The 18668-nt window shown below is 37.8% G+C and overlaps 2 protein-coding genes across 10 annotated transcripts in view; both read left to right on the forward strand.

The window, feature by feature from the left end:
• si:ch211-10d23.5 (uncharacterized protein LOC556599 homolog) overlaps positions 1-13729 on the forward strand; it is a 33199-nt gene extending 19470 nt beyond the window's left edge. For 2 of the 6 annotated variants that reach the window (XM_051661087.1, XM_051661090.1), the window contains 3 exons: positions 3168-3194; positions 6245-6352; positions 6434-7537. In XM_051661087.1, the coding sequence (XP_051517047.1) occupies positions 3168-3194; positions 6245-6352; positions 6434-7227 (929 nt within the window). In that variant the 3' untranslated portion in view covers positions 7228-7537. Of the gene's footprint in view, positions 1-3167; positions 3195-6071; positions 6145-6244; positions 6353-6433; positions 7538-13124 lie in introns of those variants that run through there. The other 4 variants (XR_007893693.1, XM_051661089.1, XR_007893694.1 and 1 more) reach the window with 4 other exon arrangements.
• Positions 13730-14546: 817 nt separating this feature from the next.
• The window catches only part of l3mbtl1 (L3MBTL histone methyl-lysine binding protein 1), a 31858-nt gene continuing 27736 nt past the window's right edge, over positions 14547-18668 (forward strand). Inside the window, exons 1-2 of one of the 4 annotated variants that reach the window (XM_051661079.1) lie at positions 14547-14562; positions 18427-18584. In XM_051661079.1, coding sequence (XP_051517039.1) covers positions 18449-18584 — 136 coding nt within the window. In that variant the 5' untranslated portion in view covers positions 14547-14562; positions 18427-18448. Of the gene's footprint in view, positions 14563-14587; positions 14693-14760; positions 15011-18426; positions 18585-18668 lie in introns of those variants that run through there. The other 3 variants (XM_051661078.1, XM_051661076.1, XM_051661077.1) reach the window with 3 other exon arrangements.

Consider the following 18668-nt stretch of genomic DNA (forward strand, 5'->3'; position numbering starts at 1 on the left):
ATGTTTGGGAGTCTAACATTTATATTTCCTATTGACACACTAAAGCTGAAAATATAAATAACCATCTTAAGACAAACACTTTTGTGAAACATCTTATGTGCCTAAGACTTTTGCACAGTACTGTGTGTGCGTGTGTGTTTGTGTGTGTGTGTTTGTGTGTGTGTGTGTGTGTGTGTGTGTGGGTATACATTATATATATATATATATATATATATATTATTACACACACACACACACACACACTGGTGGCCAAAAGTTTGGAATAATGTACAGATTTTGCAGAAATTGGTACTTTAATTCATCAAAGTGGCATTCAACTGATCACAAAGTGTAGTCAGGACATAACTGATGTAAAAAAACAGCTCCATCATTATTTGAATAAAGTCATTTTTGATCAAATCTAGACAGGCCCCATTTCCAGCAGCCATCACTCCAACACCTTATCCTTGAGTAATCATGCTAAATTGCTAATTTGGTACTAGAAAATCACTTGACATTATATCAAACACAGTTGAAAGCTATTTGGTTCGTTATATGAAGCTTAACATTGTCTTTGTGTTTGTTTGTGAGTTGACAGTATGCAATAGACTGACATGTCTTAAGGCCAATATTAGGTCAAAAATGGCAAAAAAGAAACAGCTTTCTCTAGAAACTCATCAGTCAATCATTGTTTTGAGGAATGAAGGCTATACAATGCTTGAAACTGCCAAATAACTGAAGATTTAATACAAAGGTGTACACTACAGTCTTCAAAGACAAAGGACAACTGGCTCTAACAAGGACAGAAAGAGATGTGGAAGGCCAGATGTACAACTAAACAAGAGGATAAATACATCAGAGTCTCTAGTTTGAGAAATAGACGCCTCACATGTCCTCAGCTGACAGCTTCATTGAATTCTACCTGCTCAACACCAGTTTCATGTACAACAGTAAAGAGAAGACTCAGGGGTGCAGGCCTTATGGGAAGAATTGCAAAGAAAAAGCCACTTTTGAAACAGAAGAACAAAAAGAAAAGGTTAGAGTGGGCAAAGAAACACAGACATTGGACAACAGATAATTAGAAAAGAGTGTTCTGGATCTTAACCCCATTGAGCTTTTGTGGGATCAGCTAGTCTGTAAGGTGTGTGAGAAGTGCCCGACAAGACAGGAAGTGCTACAGGAAGTGTGGGGTGAAATGTCACTTGAGTATCTGGACAGCTAGAATGCCAAGGATCTGCAAAGCTGTCATTACTGCATGTGGAGGATTTTTTGATGAGAACACTTTGTAGTAGTTCGTTTTTTTTCAAATTGTAATAGTAATTTTTCACATTATTAATGTCCTTACTATAAATTGTGATCAGTTGAATGCCACTTTTTGGTGAATAAAAGTACCAATTTCTTTCCATAAGTGCAAAATCTGTACTTTATTCCAAACTTTTGGCCGCCAGTGTATATATGTGGTGATGTGGGTATGGCCGAGCGACGTCGTTGGAGAGCGAGGTCAGGAGAGGAAGAACGGTAAGGATTGATACCTGTGGGAAATTATCTCTTAACAGCTGTTCTGTGTTTCAGTGAGAGCTGGAGGGGGATAAAAAGGGTGTCCAGACTGCCGGAGGGGAGAGAGCGACACACGAACCTGGCTGTGTGTGTGAGATCAGTGAGCTGAAAAGCCATTATTGTGTGTTTACACTGAAAAGTGCTTGAATAAAGACTTGCGTTAAATTGTTTATCTGGCTCCTGCTTCCTCCTTCCACGAGAGAACAAGGAATCTATCACATTGGTGCCGAAACTCGGGAACGCGGAGGAAGAAAACACCATCATGTAGTCCTTGCCGCTGGCTGAAGTATTCAAGACTCTCGCCAGCATCCACCAAGCCCAACATCAGTCTCTGCTTGAGCTGCATATGGTACAGGAGAAGCGGTTCCAGGCGCTCTTCCAGGCTCGAGCGGAGGACCGGCAGGTGCTTTGGAGCTTGGTACACCAGGAGGGGTCTTCAGCTGCAACCCCGGACCCACCTACGGGCGTACAGCATGTCACGCTGACGAAGATGGGACCTCAAGACGACCCAGAAGCGTTCCTTAAGCTCTTTGAGCAGATGGCGGGAGCATGGAAATGGCCCAGCACTCAGTGGGCAGCCCACCTTGTGCTGCTGTTGTCTGGGGAAGCCCAACTCGTGGCCCACCAACTACCTGCGTCCAACCTCCTGGTGTACGAAGATCCGAAGAAAACCATCTTACAACGGGTCTGCCGAAGCTCAGAGCAACAATGGCAAGACTTCCATTTTTCGATGTCCCCTTTGAAAGAATTGGCATGGACCTCGTCGGGCCATTAGAGTAGATGGCATATGGGCATCACTTTGTATTGGTTCTGGTGGACTATGCAACGTGATATCCGGAAGCAGTGCCTCTGCGCAACATTTCAGCGCAAAGTGTTGCGGAGGCATTCTTCAGAATTATCTCCAGAGTGCGGATTCCGAAAGAAATCCTCACTGATCAGGGCACCACTGTGATTGATTCCTAGTTCTCTCGTGGAAGGAGGAAGCAGGAGCCGGATAAACAATTTAACGTAAGTCTTTATTCTAGCACTTTTCGGTGTAAACACACACTAATGGCTTTTCAGCCCACTGATCTCACACACACACAGCCAGGTTCGTGTGTCGCTCTCTCCCCTCCTGCACTCTGGACACCCTTTTTATCCCCCTCCAGCTCTTACTGAAACACAGAGTAGCTGTTTCTTATAATAATTTCCCACAGGTGTCAATCCTTACTGTTCTTCTCTCCCGGCCTCGCTCTCCACAGACATTGCTCGGCCATGCCCACATCACCACAATATATATAGGGTGAATGTAATATCAAATATGAATTAGGACTAGGTCTGTTTTTTTTAAACACATTAAAGTGGTACGAATCTAATGCAAATTAACGCATGCTCTCTGACCGTGTGTAAATTATGTACAAAATAATTTTCCTACCATCAGTTAAAGCTTGAAGTAGCACTAAAATGCAGTGCTTGTTTTTGCAAAGTCTGCCATCAGACTTCTTCAATAAGAAATATTTAAGATTTTTCTCAATTTCTTGGTCTCTAATCAAATAAGCAAAAAGCAAGTCACAAAGTTAAGTCACAAACACACAAGATGCTAAGACCTTTATTAATATTCTTCAATTCTGATGTGTTTCATGCAATCGAAGGTGTTGAGGTGACAGACAACACACCAGGTGAGAAATGGCTTTGAATCATTTTCAGTGATGTGCAGTATTTGCAGAATTATTGACTGTGTCTGAAACCCTTACATATAATTCTATATGACTGTCCTTTTTTATATGTCATTGTTCTTTTTATTTATGACAACATAAATTCAACATGGTGATGAAAGTGGTGACTCACCAACAAAAGTCCTGTTCACACTTGCAGTGACTTATCGCTTGAAGTCGCTAATCCTTGTACTGTCAAGTCGCTAGTGGACGTTCCTACTGAACATTATTGGTGGGTTGCATGTCTGGCCATATCTTTAGAATATCTGACCATTAAGTTTCCATCCACTTTTTGCGCTGTTTTGTTATCGACAAAGTGATAATGTGTAAAAAAAATGTTTGCGAAAATTGCTGCCTCCTGTTCGTTTCCATTCAAATGCCATTTTACTGATAAAATGGTGTGCGTCATGACGTCATCCTTAAAAAAAATTTTTTAAAACACTGTCGCATAAGTTTTGGTTTAGCGCAAAAGCAATCGGCTCTTTAGCCGTTGCCATGCAGAATTTTGAGTATGTCGCAAATTGTGTGTGCATTTCACCTCCCAGATGTCCCCACATTTGTGTGCAATGGAGAGATTGAGACAGTGTATTGAAATTGGCCAGTTTACGGTTTAATTTCACATAATTGCAATAGTAGGAAATATCAAAAGATGACATCGAAATGGAGCTTGTCTGTATCTGGGATTATTAGAAGAAATTGATTGAAATACCAGGCAAAATTTCAACAGAACTGGTGGCATTAGTGCACATGTAATCCTGTATTACACTCTTGAATTAAAAATACGGAAAGCCCGTTAACATTATGTAATTTCATTAGTCCCTGCAGAAAATATTTTGTGTAACACGGGGCTGCAGTGTCCGAACAACACACAAACTTTATCACTCCTTCACTCCGCTCAAATCACAAAACGTTTTCTGACCAACAGAAAACACGCTAATTTTTTTTTTCTTTTGCATGTGCAAATAAACACGATGGCATGAAATGCAAAGACAAACATGCATTAGTCCATACGGAAATGCCAGCATTATCTGCAGTCGTTTTTTCAAAGAGATGTTGGAATTTACATTAAAACACTGTCCACCACCACAAAAAAAACAAAACAAAAAACATAACATGGAATGTTTGAACGGATTTCGGTGTCTTTTATATAACTTTTGGTATAATATGACCCCATATAGCTCAGTTATTTATGACTTTATCTGTCTCTGTACACTTAAGATTTCTTCATTTAAGCTAATGAATCCCTCCATAGCCCTTTTCTCTTATGTCTATTTTTATCTGTATATTAATTATTTTGGCACTTTAGTTTAATCCCCTTGCCGCTAAATTTTATTTAACGTTTTTCTGTTCTAAAAACTCATTTATTGCAATTCAATAAAAAAAGAAGCACGTTTTTTTTTGTGGTGTCTTCTCGTTGGCCAACATCCACTTCAGGCACTCGAAGACCTTAAACAACCGTAAATAATGGGCTTACAGGCTGGATGATCCAGATGCACTTTTTTTTAAATTATTATTATTATTATTATTATTATTATTATTATTACCAGCATGTCAATCGCAAGGGATTATATAAAATTTATTATTTTTTACTAGGCGTTTTGGTAAAAGACGCTGTAATCTTTACAGGCTCAGTAACGCGGAGTCCATAAAGTCTGAAAAAACATCCATCAAGAATTTTGATGGAGAATTAAGGTTATGTAATTGTCTTCAGTGAAATTGAGGACAATTTCACTATCCACTCTCCACTATGCTCTGGTGTGATGTAATTCTGTCATTTGACAATATATTTTTTGCATTAATGTCATTATTCTCGACAAAAACAAACGTTTCCAAACTAATTTTTTCGTGACATTTGACAAAGGACTTATGCACTAAAGTTAAACGGAAAAATATTATGTCGACACTTAAATGTTAAATGTTATCGATAGTTTGCGTTTCCATCAGCTTTATTTTGATGCGCTAAACCTTTTTACAAAAAAATACTTGGATGGAAATGTAGTTACAAATGTGATGTATTTTGACGATAAAACTAGGATATCATTCTAATTTGACAAGGAATCAGTTCTCTTGCCTGTAAAAATGAACATTCATCAAGGGAGAGTGCTGCAGTTCATATAAAACAGTGCTCAATGCATCATATCATGAACAAGATGAACGTACAAGTCAATGAACGACTTAGACTGCTGACATATCCATGTATGTGGTTACAGACAAATTATACAGAACAGTAAAACTGCTCTCAGAATTTTAAATTCTCCGTCTTGCCTACAGGCGACTGTATCTCACAGGAGATGGATGACGTGAGGTCTACTGACACTGTCACTCCTTTTGGTAGTCACTGCTGCATGTCGCTCCTCATTAGAATTAAGTTACACTTTTTTCATGTTCCTGGACACACCCACATCTAGTCGCAAGCGGTTGCTGTTGCTGGAAGTCACCAGCTGTCATTGAAAATGAACGAGATCATGCTGGAAGTTGCTGCATGTGTGAATGGGGCTTAAATCAGATGTGTAACACTTTCAAAATAAATCAATTTGGGGAAGAAAGATTGAGAATGATTTATACTTGTTCTGAAGTAAACAGAAAAATTACAATATTTTTTCCCATGTGATTCATGCATCAGATGGTTAATAACTGCAATGGTTATATATTGTTAGAGACAGAAAAAGTAGAAATGGACATTCAAGAATAAATCTACTGCTTTCAATCGCTCTGTCAGACGGCACTTTCATTCATAAAACCGACCGCTGAACCATACGCAGAGGTTTGTGCATATCATAGGCAGAGAATGATACGTCTGTGATGCCATCATTGACATTTTATTATCAATCCTACCTCTAGATACTTTCTGATGAGGCAGCATTTTTCAGGTTTCGTACACAGCCATTATACGGTTCTACTTGTAGCAGAATCTGTAAGATGTTTAGTTTTTTTTTTACAATAGGAGGGATCATAAAAAGTACTGTCCAGATTATGGTATTTGTCATAACTGATATTTACATATCTTCCACAAGACAAAATACACAAGTATCACAAAAAGCTGCAATCAGGCATTGATGCTCAAGAGGCCAACTTGATATTGAAAGCCAAGGATGTGCACACTTTTGAACAGGACAACTTTGGTAATTTCATTTTATTATTAATATATTTATAGAGCCATTTGTCCCAAGTTGAGTTTGATCTAAACAGCTTTTTCCCTCCAGGGGAGCTGCAACCTACGACATTCCTGTTTGAGACTCTACAAACAGACAATACTCCAGACAAGAAGTTGACATGTCAAACATGTGGAATCCTCTTTACCAGTTTATCAAATTTGAGACGGCATGAGAGGCTACAGCACGGCCAATTCCAACAACCCATGTTCTGCATAGATGCCAAAAATGGCATCTACATTACAACCAAGGACCTGCATGGACCGAGAGTCCCCATTCATGTCCTTAAATCTTTCGCCCTGCAGATTATGCTCTGTGAATCAAAAGAATGCAGAGAGTTCATGATAGCACAGGGCCAATGTGGAAATCCAGGTAAAGAATGTTGTCACCTTGAGAGAACCAGTCATGCACAGCAATACGTTCCCCCTCCAGCGCTCTGCCTTAGCTCTCTGGAAGAAATGACGAACAAAGGCCTCCTGTCCAAATCGGAGAAACAACAGTGCCAAGAGATGAACTCAAGGGCGTGCTTAGAGGGTGTCGATTGTGTGTACCCTATTTTTTGGGGGAAGTTTGAGCTCTTGGACAAATACGTCAACTTTTCTGTGTATACCAACCTCAAAGACACATGGTGCCAGTTTGGGAGGACACATGTCTCGTTTGACACCAGATCCGGAAACTGGAAATGCCTGTGTGAACACAAAAGAAACGGTTGCATCCACAAGTATTTGTCAATGTGGTGGGTGTTCCAAGAGCGACCTGAATTGTTTCCCAACAACCTCGATACAAACCCTGAGAGAGAGGACAAAATTGAGGAAGTAGTTGTGGTGGTAGAGAATGACATTTAAATAACAGATGACAACTAGGGATGTGCAAAGCTACCATAGTTGACTCGTCGGTGAGTTGTCAACAACAAGTTTACTACTCCTTGTTAAGGAACTCATGTAAACAGATTCTGAATTATGTCCACCGAGTCTGCTTTATGTCCACCAGACCCTTATTAGGCACATTTCATAGGGATATATGGATGCTAAATGCAACCCTTAAACAGTGTAACTAACGGATACTCAACAAATAGTGTACATAACTATGACCTCTTATTGCACAAAACTAAGAAAGAAATAAGAAAGGCTGCTATATAAAGTGGCACAAAACGCGCTTGGACTCGGGATGATCATTTCTCTGCATTCAAAAGTGCATAACTGCGCATGATCTTGTCTAATAAATGCCAGTTTATACTTCTGCGTTGAACCTACCGCGTAGGCTCTGCGTAGTGGCAAACTTGGTGGTTTGCATTTATAGTTCTGCATTGGCGTTGGTGCGTCGTTCTGCAAGTACACAGCCAAACGCCTGACATCATGCCCATTTGACTAATTTTATCCCACACCGCAATAAATCTAATCGGTTCCTGCGGGAGTTCCGCGGGAATGCAGACCTCTGTCTCGCAGACCAAATATATTTGGAGTAAAAGTCCAGAGAAAATTGTTAACGTGTTGTTTCTCGTGTTTTTGCTTGTAACTGGATGAAACAAACAGAATACAGTAAAAACACAGCTTATGCTCCAGATTAAAAAGAGACCAAATACAATAGCTGCTTTTCCATCGAGCTGAACAGTTCTCATCACAAAACCGTACCGTTCTGATCCGGGCCAGTTGACAGGGTTACGCTTTCTTTTTCCACTGTGGTAAGAGGTAAACACTGGAGTGAGTGCGCTATTGATGATGATCGTATGTTCCAGTTTTTAGGACTGCTTTTTTCCTTGGGTTTTACTGTACTAATACACAGGAAAGACACGGCCCATGTTGCAAAAAGGAAAGCAAAGAGAAAAGGGCGAGAAGTTTACCATAATTTGCTTGGCTTGGCTTGTGTATGCCACCAGACACAAACTCACAAAGATTAAAGTTCCCAGACGAGCTAAAAAGGATATTGACAAATTATAGTACAAGTATTATATGAAAATAGTAGGCTATATGAGAATATATTGATACATTGAGTTTTAATGAGCTCTTAATCTACTTTCCTGATGAAAAATAAATGTAGGCTACAATACTAGTTAAACCATCATAATAAAAAAGATACACTAAACATACACTTTTTTTTATTATTAACTTTTATTAACTTCAGCCAAATACTAGTAAATGTGCCAAGCTAGAAACAAGTAAAAGCGCTATAAGTGACCTTGGCAGTGGCAAATTGACCATTGTGATTTGGCACGTACTAAAGTCATTTCACCAGCATGGTTGAGGAAGGTTAGCTAACCGTGCCGAGAATTCCAGGCCAAGAATTGTTTATTATCATGCCGAGCCGTGCTCTAGTGGAAATGCTACTGTAACCGGTCCGTACCATGCTCAGAACTGTTCAGCCCAATGGTGGAAAAGTGGCCAATGTGATGCATAGGTTTTAAAATAATCTTGGATAAAATTCGATGTTAACTCAACTATCTTTTTTTATTATCCTGGTTGAGGGTCTCTGGTTACAAAGTGGACCAATCACAGCTGTTGTGGTCTGCATTGACGAGGAGTTGTTAAATTTTTGGAGAGGTGCATGTCAGGCTACGGCGTAGGTTTGATGCATAAGTATTAATTGGCCTTAATTTGATGTGTTGTCCTGTATCAAATGTCTTAAACCGTTTATTACCTTACACCAATAAAAGCCGTTCAAGCAAAAACCGATTGGCACGGGTAGATTTTTGTCTATTACCCTGATTTTGCGTTGCATGTAAACACCTTTACCAGCGTTCTTACCAGCTTATCTAAGTGTTGTGCAGATGTCTGCTTACATTTCATTGTCAAAAGCAGAGAAAAACGACATGATTTCAAGTCTCATGTAAACTGTTTTCTTGCGTTGTCGGATATTTTTAATAAGCTGATTTTTGGTAGTTATCAGCGTAGCCCTGAGCATGTAAATGTGCTCTAGAAATAATGCGGGTGCGCAACATCTAATTGTTCAGTTTGTTCTGCCTTTTTTATTCTGCAAAGTATTTATAAAAGCAGTTTCAGACAGAATCAGCAAAAGACTCCAGGAAAATACTGTCCATTTACTCCAGAACACCTCACAAATGAACCTTTGGATTATCAAGAATATTACTCACAGCAGGTGATGTGACATCCAACAGTGATTGTCTTGAAATGTATTATCTGTGAATTTGTACTCAAGCGGCACTGTGACTGTAGCAGCAGTGCATAACATGACTAAACCTAAAGTAAGACGAACCTTATCAGAGAGGGCTTTTCCCTGTTAAGAACAGAGTTATTCACTTTATTCGCAGCAGCGCCATATTAGATTTTTTGACGTGAATGAAAACGAGGCATAGAGTGATAGACACACAGTCTCTTCAATGGCATGCATGCTAGTTTTTTGTCAACTGTAATTTCTTGGAAAGATTGTTTTTTCAATATTTTCCCTGCGGAATGATCCGAAACACTTTATACAACAGTAAAACCCATTGAGGAGACTTTAAGTCTATCCCTCAAACTGCATGTCCTCCCATGTTGTCATTCCCTTTAAAAGTTGGTGCTGCTATGAATAAGGTACATCAGCACAAACTTTCTCAAAAAAGTAAGATGCATTATTTAATTATTTGAGAATTGCTCCTTCCATTTAAAGCGCCACAGTTAAAAATATAAATTTCACTAGCCTAACTCACTAGTCCACTAGTTTGTTGGACGAGTAGTCGATTAGTTGACCATCATGGCACATCCGTAGTGCTGACCTCTGCTAGCCTTAACAGGTGTCATCATCCATCCTTTGTCCTCATTCTCTGTGTTCTCTGTTCAAGGGTTTGTACTTTCTGAAGTCACATCTAATAACCACAACCAATGTTTTCCAGAGTCTTTTGCTCGCTGGAGTTTTTTTTTTTTTTTTTTTTTTTTTTTTTTGCATGACTTATTTTTATTTTATTTTTTTTAGAAATGTTTTTATGAACATTTCAACAATTTACAACACAAACACATTCAAACAATGCATGACACTTACCGGGAAGAAGAAAAAAGCACCAAATGAGGAAACTTAAACATTGAAAAGACACATTCAGACAGGAAACAGGAATGGGGAGATACATGAAATGAACCAAATGTAAACACTGAAGACATTATGATAAACCAAACCACAAAATATTACAAAAAGTGGTATCAAAATTGTCAAGATATGGTGTCCAAATACAAATAAAATATCAGTTAACGAATGTACAATACATGTCAGGAACTCCAAGGGAATAATCTCTTATGCCAGCCTTTTTAGAGGAGATTTATCACTAATCAAAGATATCAATATATTTTTCCTGGCAGCAAAAGACAAAATATTAAATAAATGCGTAGCAAATTTATCAGGTAACCACCTACATGGAAGGCCCAGAATCAACGACAAAGGATCCTACTCTAAGTCTAAACCAAATATTCAACCCCAAAAATGTGTAACTCTTGACCAATAGGCCTTGATCATGCATTAGTCCCATATACAGTGAGTGTAATCCCCACCTCTACCTTTCATTTAGAACAGAGTGAAGAATTACTTGGATTGATTTTATTTCTAATAAATGGTGTTATTTGCAGTCTGTGCAAAATCCTGAGCTGAATAGCTCTTGCTCTGTTACATACTAACACCTTATTGGCTTGATTCCAAACCATTTCCCATTCATCCTCTGTTATTTCCACCCTGAGCTCTCTCTCTCCCATAACACTTTAAGATCCTGTGTGTCCACTATATTATATGAGCATAAGGCTTTATAAAAAAATAAAAAAGGTGATGCTTTTGTGATGGAGAATTTAAAAGAATCTTCTCTACAACTGACAATGAGATGTTAGTGGTAAGAGTACTTTTAAAAATGCAGTCCCTAATTTGAAGAAAGAAAAAAAGAAAGATGCCCAGGTTATATTTTATGACCAATTCTTCAAAGGACATCAAAGGTCCTTCATCAAACAGATCACAAAATCTACCACGGCATGCAAAATTTTAAATCCCAGGTGTGAAATACTAGGCAGAAACTCTGGATTGTTATGAACTGGAGTGAGAAGGGAAGATGTATCAGTCCTGCCCTCTATCCTATAAATACTGAACCAAGCCTTAAGAGTATTACGCACAATCTGACTGTTACATAATGCCTTTATCGTGTTGGGGTTACTAACAAATAATACATTTTGGATAGGGCATGACGACTTTGAGGCTTCAAGGTCAAACCAGACAGATTTAGGGTCCTCCTTGAACCATTCAACAATAAATCTGATCTGAAAAGCAAATTGGTACCATTTGGCAAATCTAAGCCTCCCATGGAACTAGAGAGCTGCAGTTTTGAAATTTTTAATTTGGGTTTTCCTTTGCTCCATTTAAATGAACTGAGCCATCCATTTAGTTCCTTTATATCTTTGTTTGATAATACAATTGGTATCTTCTGTAGTGGATGCAACAGTCTAGTAAAATATTCATCTTAATTATAGCAATTTTCCCCAACCACGACAGAGAGAGAGTAGATCACCTTTTTAGATCATCATAGATTTTATCAAGCAATAGGATAAAATTGGCTTTAAACATTTGACTAATTGTAGGGGTTATATTAATACCCAGGTAAACAAAACCATTATCAGACAATCTGTACGCATTTTAACTGCACAATTACTAAGGTTTCGCACAGGCAAAGCAATGGATTTGGAAACATTGATCTTGTACCCCGAGAACTGCCCAAAAGATTGAATGACGTCCACCAGACATGGCACTGAAGTGTCAGGATCCGAAAGAAAGATCAGGACATCATCCACGTGGAGAGAGAGATTGTGTTGCTAGCCTCCCACTGACACCCTGGTTGAAGCGGCTTCCTCTCTTATTGCTTGAGCAAGTGGCTCTATTGCTATAGCAAAAAGTAGGGGAGAGAGGGGGCAGCCCTGCTTGGTAGTCCGAGATAGAAGAAAACTGCTTGATCTATAACCGTTTGTAATAACTGCTGCAAGAGGATCTGAATATAGTATACGTTCCCACTTAATAAAGCTTTCCCCAAGGCCAAATTTTTCTAAAGTATAAAATAAGGCCACTCGGCACAGTCAAATGCTTTTTCTGCATCTAAGGACAGAAGAGTGTCACTTGAGTTTGAGAGAGCTCAGTGATATTTAAAAGCCACCTTACATTGTAACTTGAACTTCTACCTATAAATGGTCATATTTTCTTTAACCTCAGCACTAGAATTTTAGACAGCAACTTTAAATCTGAATTCAACAAAGCTATGGGCCTATAAGACCCACAATTCTCTTGATCCTTTATTTATTTTTAAATAAGAGCGATATTAGGTGCCCTAAGTGATTGGGGCAACATAGCTGTTGCAAATGTATAGTCAAACATAGCTAAGATGGGATCTATTAATAAATGTTCAAATTCTTTATAAACTTCACATGCAAGGCCATCCGGCCCTGGAGATTTGCTAGATTGCAAACTATGGAAAGTGACTATGGCTTCCTCCCTAGAGATGGGAGCATTAAGCAATGCTCTTTGTTTCTCAGAAATACTTGGGTGTGTTAAGCGATCAAGAAACGTTTCCATAGAACTAAATTTTTTAGGTGAATATTCAGTGCGGTACAAATCAGAGTAAAATTAAATGTATTATTTATGATACAGGAATCGAAAGATTGTACACCATTGGGATCCACAATGAATCAGATTTAATTTTCAATAGGTGGGCTAAATATTTGCTAGGTTTATTGCCATATTCGTACATCCTTTGCTTTGAAGCATGACTTATTTTTAAAATGTTTTTTGTTTTCAGCTGAACGATCGACACCAAGATATTAATGAGCACAACCCACTGAACAGACTGTACACCAGTACTTCAGAGCCTTCCAATCACAAAAAATTAAAATAAAATAAAAAATTACATATTGTGTTTATCCTGACTGAGGTCTATACCCTTTATATTGTCTGGTAACTCAAGTTAACTGAGTTACTTTGCAAAATATCACATGCTTCTTATGTTTAAAAGAAATGTTTTGTACTGCTGTTTGACAGTGTAATTCATATTTAGTGAGTATGAGAAGTTATGTTTATGTTCTTGTTTGTGAGCAGTCTGATCATTTGCAGTGTTTCTGAGGGCCAGTTAGACTCTTTGCTTTCTGTAGTTTTGCACTGTTGTTCTTGAGCTAATAAGTATGTTGAGACAATGTTAAAGAATTTATATTTTCAATACATTTGATTCTGGAAAGTAAATACAAGTTCTGATCCTTTATAACTGTCATCATATTCCTCCTGAATTGTCCTTTTTAACTTTTTAAAAAAGGTTACAACATCTGGTTAAAATGTTTTATATTTTACACATCATGTCTTGTTAAGTGTGATTAAACATGTTAAAGCAAAATATGTGACCTCGTGTTGCTTTCAAAGCCAAAGATTATAAAAACATATTATATTACCGTAAGCTAGGTTGATGTTGCTTCTTTTTAATAGGACTACAATGTTTAATGCTAATTTAAATCGTAATACTAATGAAACTATATAATAAAAACTGATATGTGTCTGGAAACAGAGCAGAAACGAGAACAGAAACGTTTACATAAAGGTGTTTTTGCAGAGATGCTTCAAGGTAGGTTCTTCTCACTGAAATAAGAATTTAATGATACAGAGTGAACTTCCTATAAAGAGTACTTCATAGCATAAAAAAATAAATAATAAATTCCTTTGGCAAATTATATGCAGTAATCAGCATAACAGTTTGTTTAATTTAAAATGCCCATGATTCTGAGGATTTCTTTGTATTTAGTGTCCTCCTTTTGCTTTAATGACTTGAGCTGGCATGAACAAAACCTGATGATCATGTGATCCAGCAGAAATCTGACCATCTGTACAAAAGAAGTTAACAAGTACAAATTGATTAGTGACCTACAGCAGCCTACAAATACTGCAGATTTGTAAATCTGTTGCATCTTTTAATAGCATATCGCTTTATTTTGTTCTTAACAGGCCAACACGTTGTTTGTCTTTGAGCATAAAACCGTTTAGATTAATGTATTTACGATATTTTTCATTCATGTTCTATAAAAGAATCGTTACAACAGTGGCATAGTATCAGAGATGTTAATTCCAGGTCTGAACAGGGTCAGTGAGACATGTGAAATGATTTCAATGCATCACAGTTGGGCAACATCAAAGGACTCTGTGCTGAAGACGCGCGCACGCGCAGATCACATTCCTCTCGAGCAGGACCAGCGCTGGTGAGAATCAATTCATTACACATCGTCTTTACTTTGACTTTACGCACTATTCATTGTCACGTTAAGATGCCATCGATATAAACAGACATTGCTTCGCGTGTATTTCTGGATCGTTATGGATGCTGATGATGTGCGTTTCTTTGTTTTTTATTTTAAAATGATTAAACCCTTATAATTAGCATTCAGTCTGAGGTTGCCATGAATTAAACGATACCTTTTAATATCTCCCATCATAATACAGTGCATTTATCATTTCCTTCATATTGTGTGGGTATGTGATGCTCTTGAAAGCAGTCTCGGTCTTTCAGTCGACAATTAAAGCCAGAGCCGAAGGAACGAAATGAAATAATGAATGGTTCGCCTTTTTCACACTTCACTGCACAAGAACATGGACTTCCGCCATTTTGCTGTAGTAAAGAATATTTGTGGGGACAGAGAAGATGCGCTGGTATTGATGCTGTGTGAAATCACCATCAGTTTATGGGTTACACATCATCCCCATCATTACTATAATCACCATCAGTTTATGGATTATGCATCATCATCATTACTATCATCACCATCAGTTTATGGATTATGCATCATCACCATCATTACTATCATCACCATCAGTTTATGAGTTATGCATCATCACCATCATTACTATCATCACCATCAGTTTATGGATTATGCATCATCACCATCATTACTATCATCACCATCAGTTTATGGGTTATGCATCATCATCATCATCATCATCATCACCATCATTACTATCATCACCATCAGTTTATGAGTTATGCATCATCACCATCAGTTTATGGATTATGCATCATCACCATCATTACTATCATCACCATCAGTTTATGGGTTATGCATCATCATCATCATCACCATCATTACTATCATCACCATCAGTTTATGGGTTATGCATCATCATCATCATCACCATCATTACTATCATCACCATCAGTTTATGAGTTATGCATCATCACCATCATTACTATCATCACCATCAGTTTATGGGTTATGCATCATCATCATCATCATCATCATCACCATCATTACTATCATCACCATCAGTTTATGAGTTATGCATCATCACCATCAGTTTATGGATTATGCATCATCACCATCATTACTATCATCACCATCAGTTTATGGGTTATGCATCATCATCATCATCACCATCATTACTATCATCACCATCAGTTTATGGGTTATGCATCATCATCATCATCACCATCATTACTATCATCACCATCAGTTTATGGGTTATGCATCATCATCATCATCACCATCATTACTATCATCACCATCAGTTTATGGGTTATGCATCATCATCATCATCACCATCATTACTATCATCACCATCAGTTTATGGGTTATGCATCATCATCATCATCACCATCATCATCACCATCAGTTTATGGGTTATGCATCATCCCCATCATTACTATCATCACCATCAGTTTATGGGTTATGCATCATCACCATCATTACTATCATCACCATCAGTGTATGGGTTATGCATCATCATCATCATCACCATCATTACTATCATCACCATCAGTTTATGGGTTATGCATCATCATCATCATCACCATCATCATTACCATCAGTTTATGGATTATGCATCATCCCCATCATTACTATCATCACCATCAGTTTATGGGTTATGCATCATCATCATCATCACCATCATCATCACCATCAGTTTATGGATTATGCATCATCACCATCATTACTATCATCACCATCAGTTTATGGGTTATGCATCATCATCATCATCACCATCATTACTATCATCACCATCAGTTTATGGGTTATGCATCATCATCATCATCACCATCATCATCACCATCAGTTTATGGATTATGCATCATCACCATCATTACTATCATCACCATCAGTTTATGGGTTATGCATCATCTTCATCATCACCATCATCATCACCATCAGTTTATGGGTTATTCATCATCCCCATCATTACTATCATCACCATCAGTTTATGGGTTACTCATCATCCCCATCATTACTATCATCACCATCAGTTTATGGGTTATGCATCATCCCCATCATTACTATCATCACCATCAGTTTATGAGTTATGCATCATCCCCATCATTACTATCATCACCATCAGTTTATGAGTTATGCATCATCCCCATCATTACTATCATCACCATCAGTTTATGGGTTATGCATCATCCCCATCATTACAATCATCACCATCAGTTTATGAGTTATGCATCATCCCCATCATTACTATCATCACCATCAGTTTATGGATTATGCATCATCACCATCATCATAACCATCAGTTTATGGGTTATGCATCATCCCCATCATTACTATCATCATCATCAGTTAATGGGTGCTGCCAAAGACTGTTTAGCCCAAGACGGACCACTTGAATTAAAATGAATGTGAGAAATTGGAGCACTAAATATGGTAGTTGTAGAAAAGGAAGTCCCGCCTTAAAGGTAAAAAAAAAAACAATCACCTTTTAGATAAAGACATCAGTCTAAAGAGGTCAGTCAACTCGAGAATGCTCATGCGCATTAGCTGGATCAGCCTGAAAAATATATTTTTTTAGCGTGATCTGAGCTAAAGAAGCACAATTATGATACCATTGTTGTCAGATTTAACTGCTGATTTGAAATATATGAACATAATCTTTACCAACTGTTTGGGAGATTTCGGTCTTTCCTCATTCAAGTAGATAGGAGCTGTACTTTCTTGCCACTTGAATTCATAAAAAAAAAAAAGCTGCCCAGGAGCATTTCAAAGATGGCCGCCGAGTGGAATGACTTGCCTTTAAAGGGAATTTAGTTATGCATCATCAACATCATAATCATCATCGTCACCATAAGTTTTATTGGTAATGCATCATTACCACCATCAGTTTATGGGTTGTAAATCATAATCATCACCGTCAACTTTACCATCATCACCATCAGTTTATGAATTATGTATCATCCTCATTATCACCATCAACACCATCATCACCATCAGTTTATGGGTTATGAATCATCATCATTATCATCATCATCATCACCATCAGTTTATGGTTTGTGAATCGCCATCATCATCATCACCATCAGTTTATGGGTTATGAATCATCATCATCATCACCATTAGTTTGGCTTATGTATCATCATCATCACCATCAGTTTATGGGTTATGAATCATCATTAGCACCATCAGTTTATGGGTTATGAATAATAATCACAATCAGTTTATAGGTTATGAATCATCCTCATTATCACCATCATCATCGCCATCAGTTTATAGGTTATGAATCAGCCTCATTATCACCATCAGTTTATGGGTTATGAATCATCATCACCATCATCATCATCATCATCACCATCAGTTTATGGGTTATGAATCATCATTAGCACCATCAGTTTATGGGTTATGAATCATCATCATCATCACCATTAGTTTGGCTTATGTATCATCATCATCACCATCAGTTTATGGGTTATGAATCATCATTAGCACCATCAGTTTATGGGTTATGAATAATCATCACAATCAGTTTATAGGTTATGAATCATCCTCATTATCACCATCATCATCACCATCAGTTTATGGGTTATGAATCATCATTAGCACCATCAGTTTATGGGTTATGAATCATCCTCATTATCACCATCATCATCGCCATCAGTTTATAGGTTATGAATCAGCCTCATTATCACCATCAGTTTATGGGTTATGAATCATCATCACCATCATCATCATCATCACCATCAGTTTATGGGTTATGCATCATCATCAGTTTATATATTTTTGCAAATACTGCAACCAATCACTGAACGATCAATCTTCTAAATTAAATGACTAATATGGTGTCCTTAATCTCTCTATTTTCAGTAGTACTGAGTTGAGTCTTGCCATGAGTGCTAAATCAGACTTGGATGTCCTAAAAAATGATGCCGATGTCTCTTGTGAAAGCAGCATCTCTCATATCCCCAATGACAACTCCTCTCAGCGGCAGAAACCCCTCGAGACCACCACAATCATTTTTCCAGGTTCTTATTCTTGATCAGTCTTATCCATATCTTTAAAGCTTTTCAAATGCACACTTTCAATTAAGTTTATTTTTCTTATGCCAT

Source organism: Myxocyprinus asiaticus, chromosome 28, assembly GCF_019703515.2.
Source record: "Myxocyprinus asiaticus isolate MX2 ecotype Aquarium Trade chromosome 28, UBuf_Myxa_2, whole genome shotgun sequence".
NCBI lineage: Eukaryota > Metazoa > Chordata > Actinopteri > Cypriniformes > Catostomidae > Myxocyprinus > Myxocyprinus asiaticus.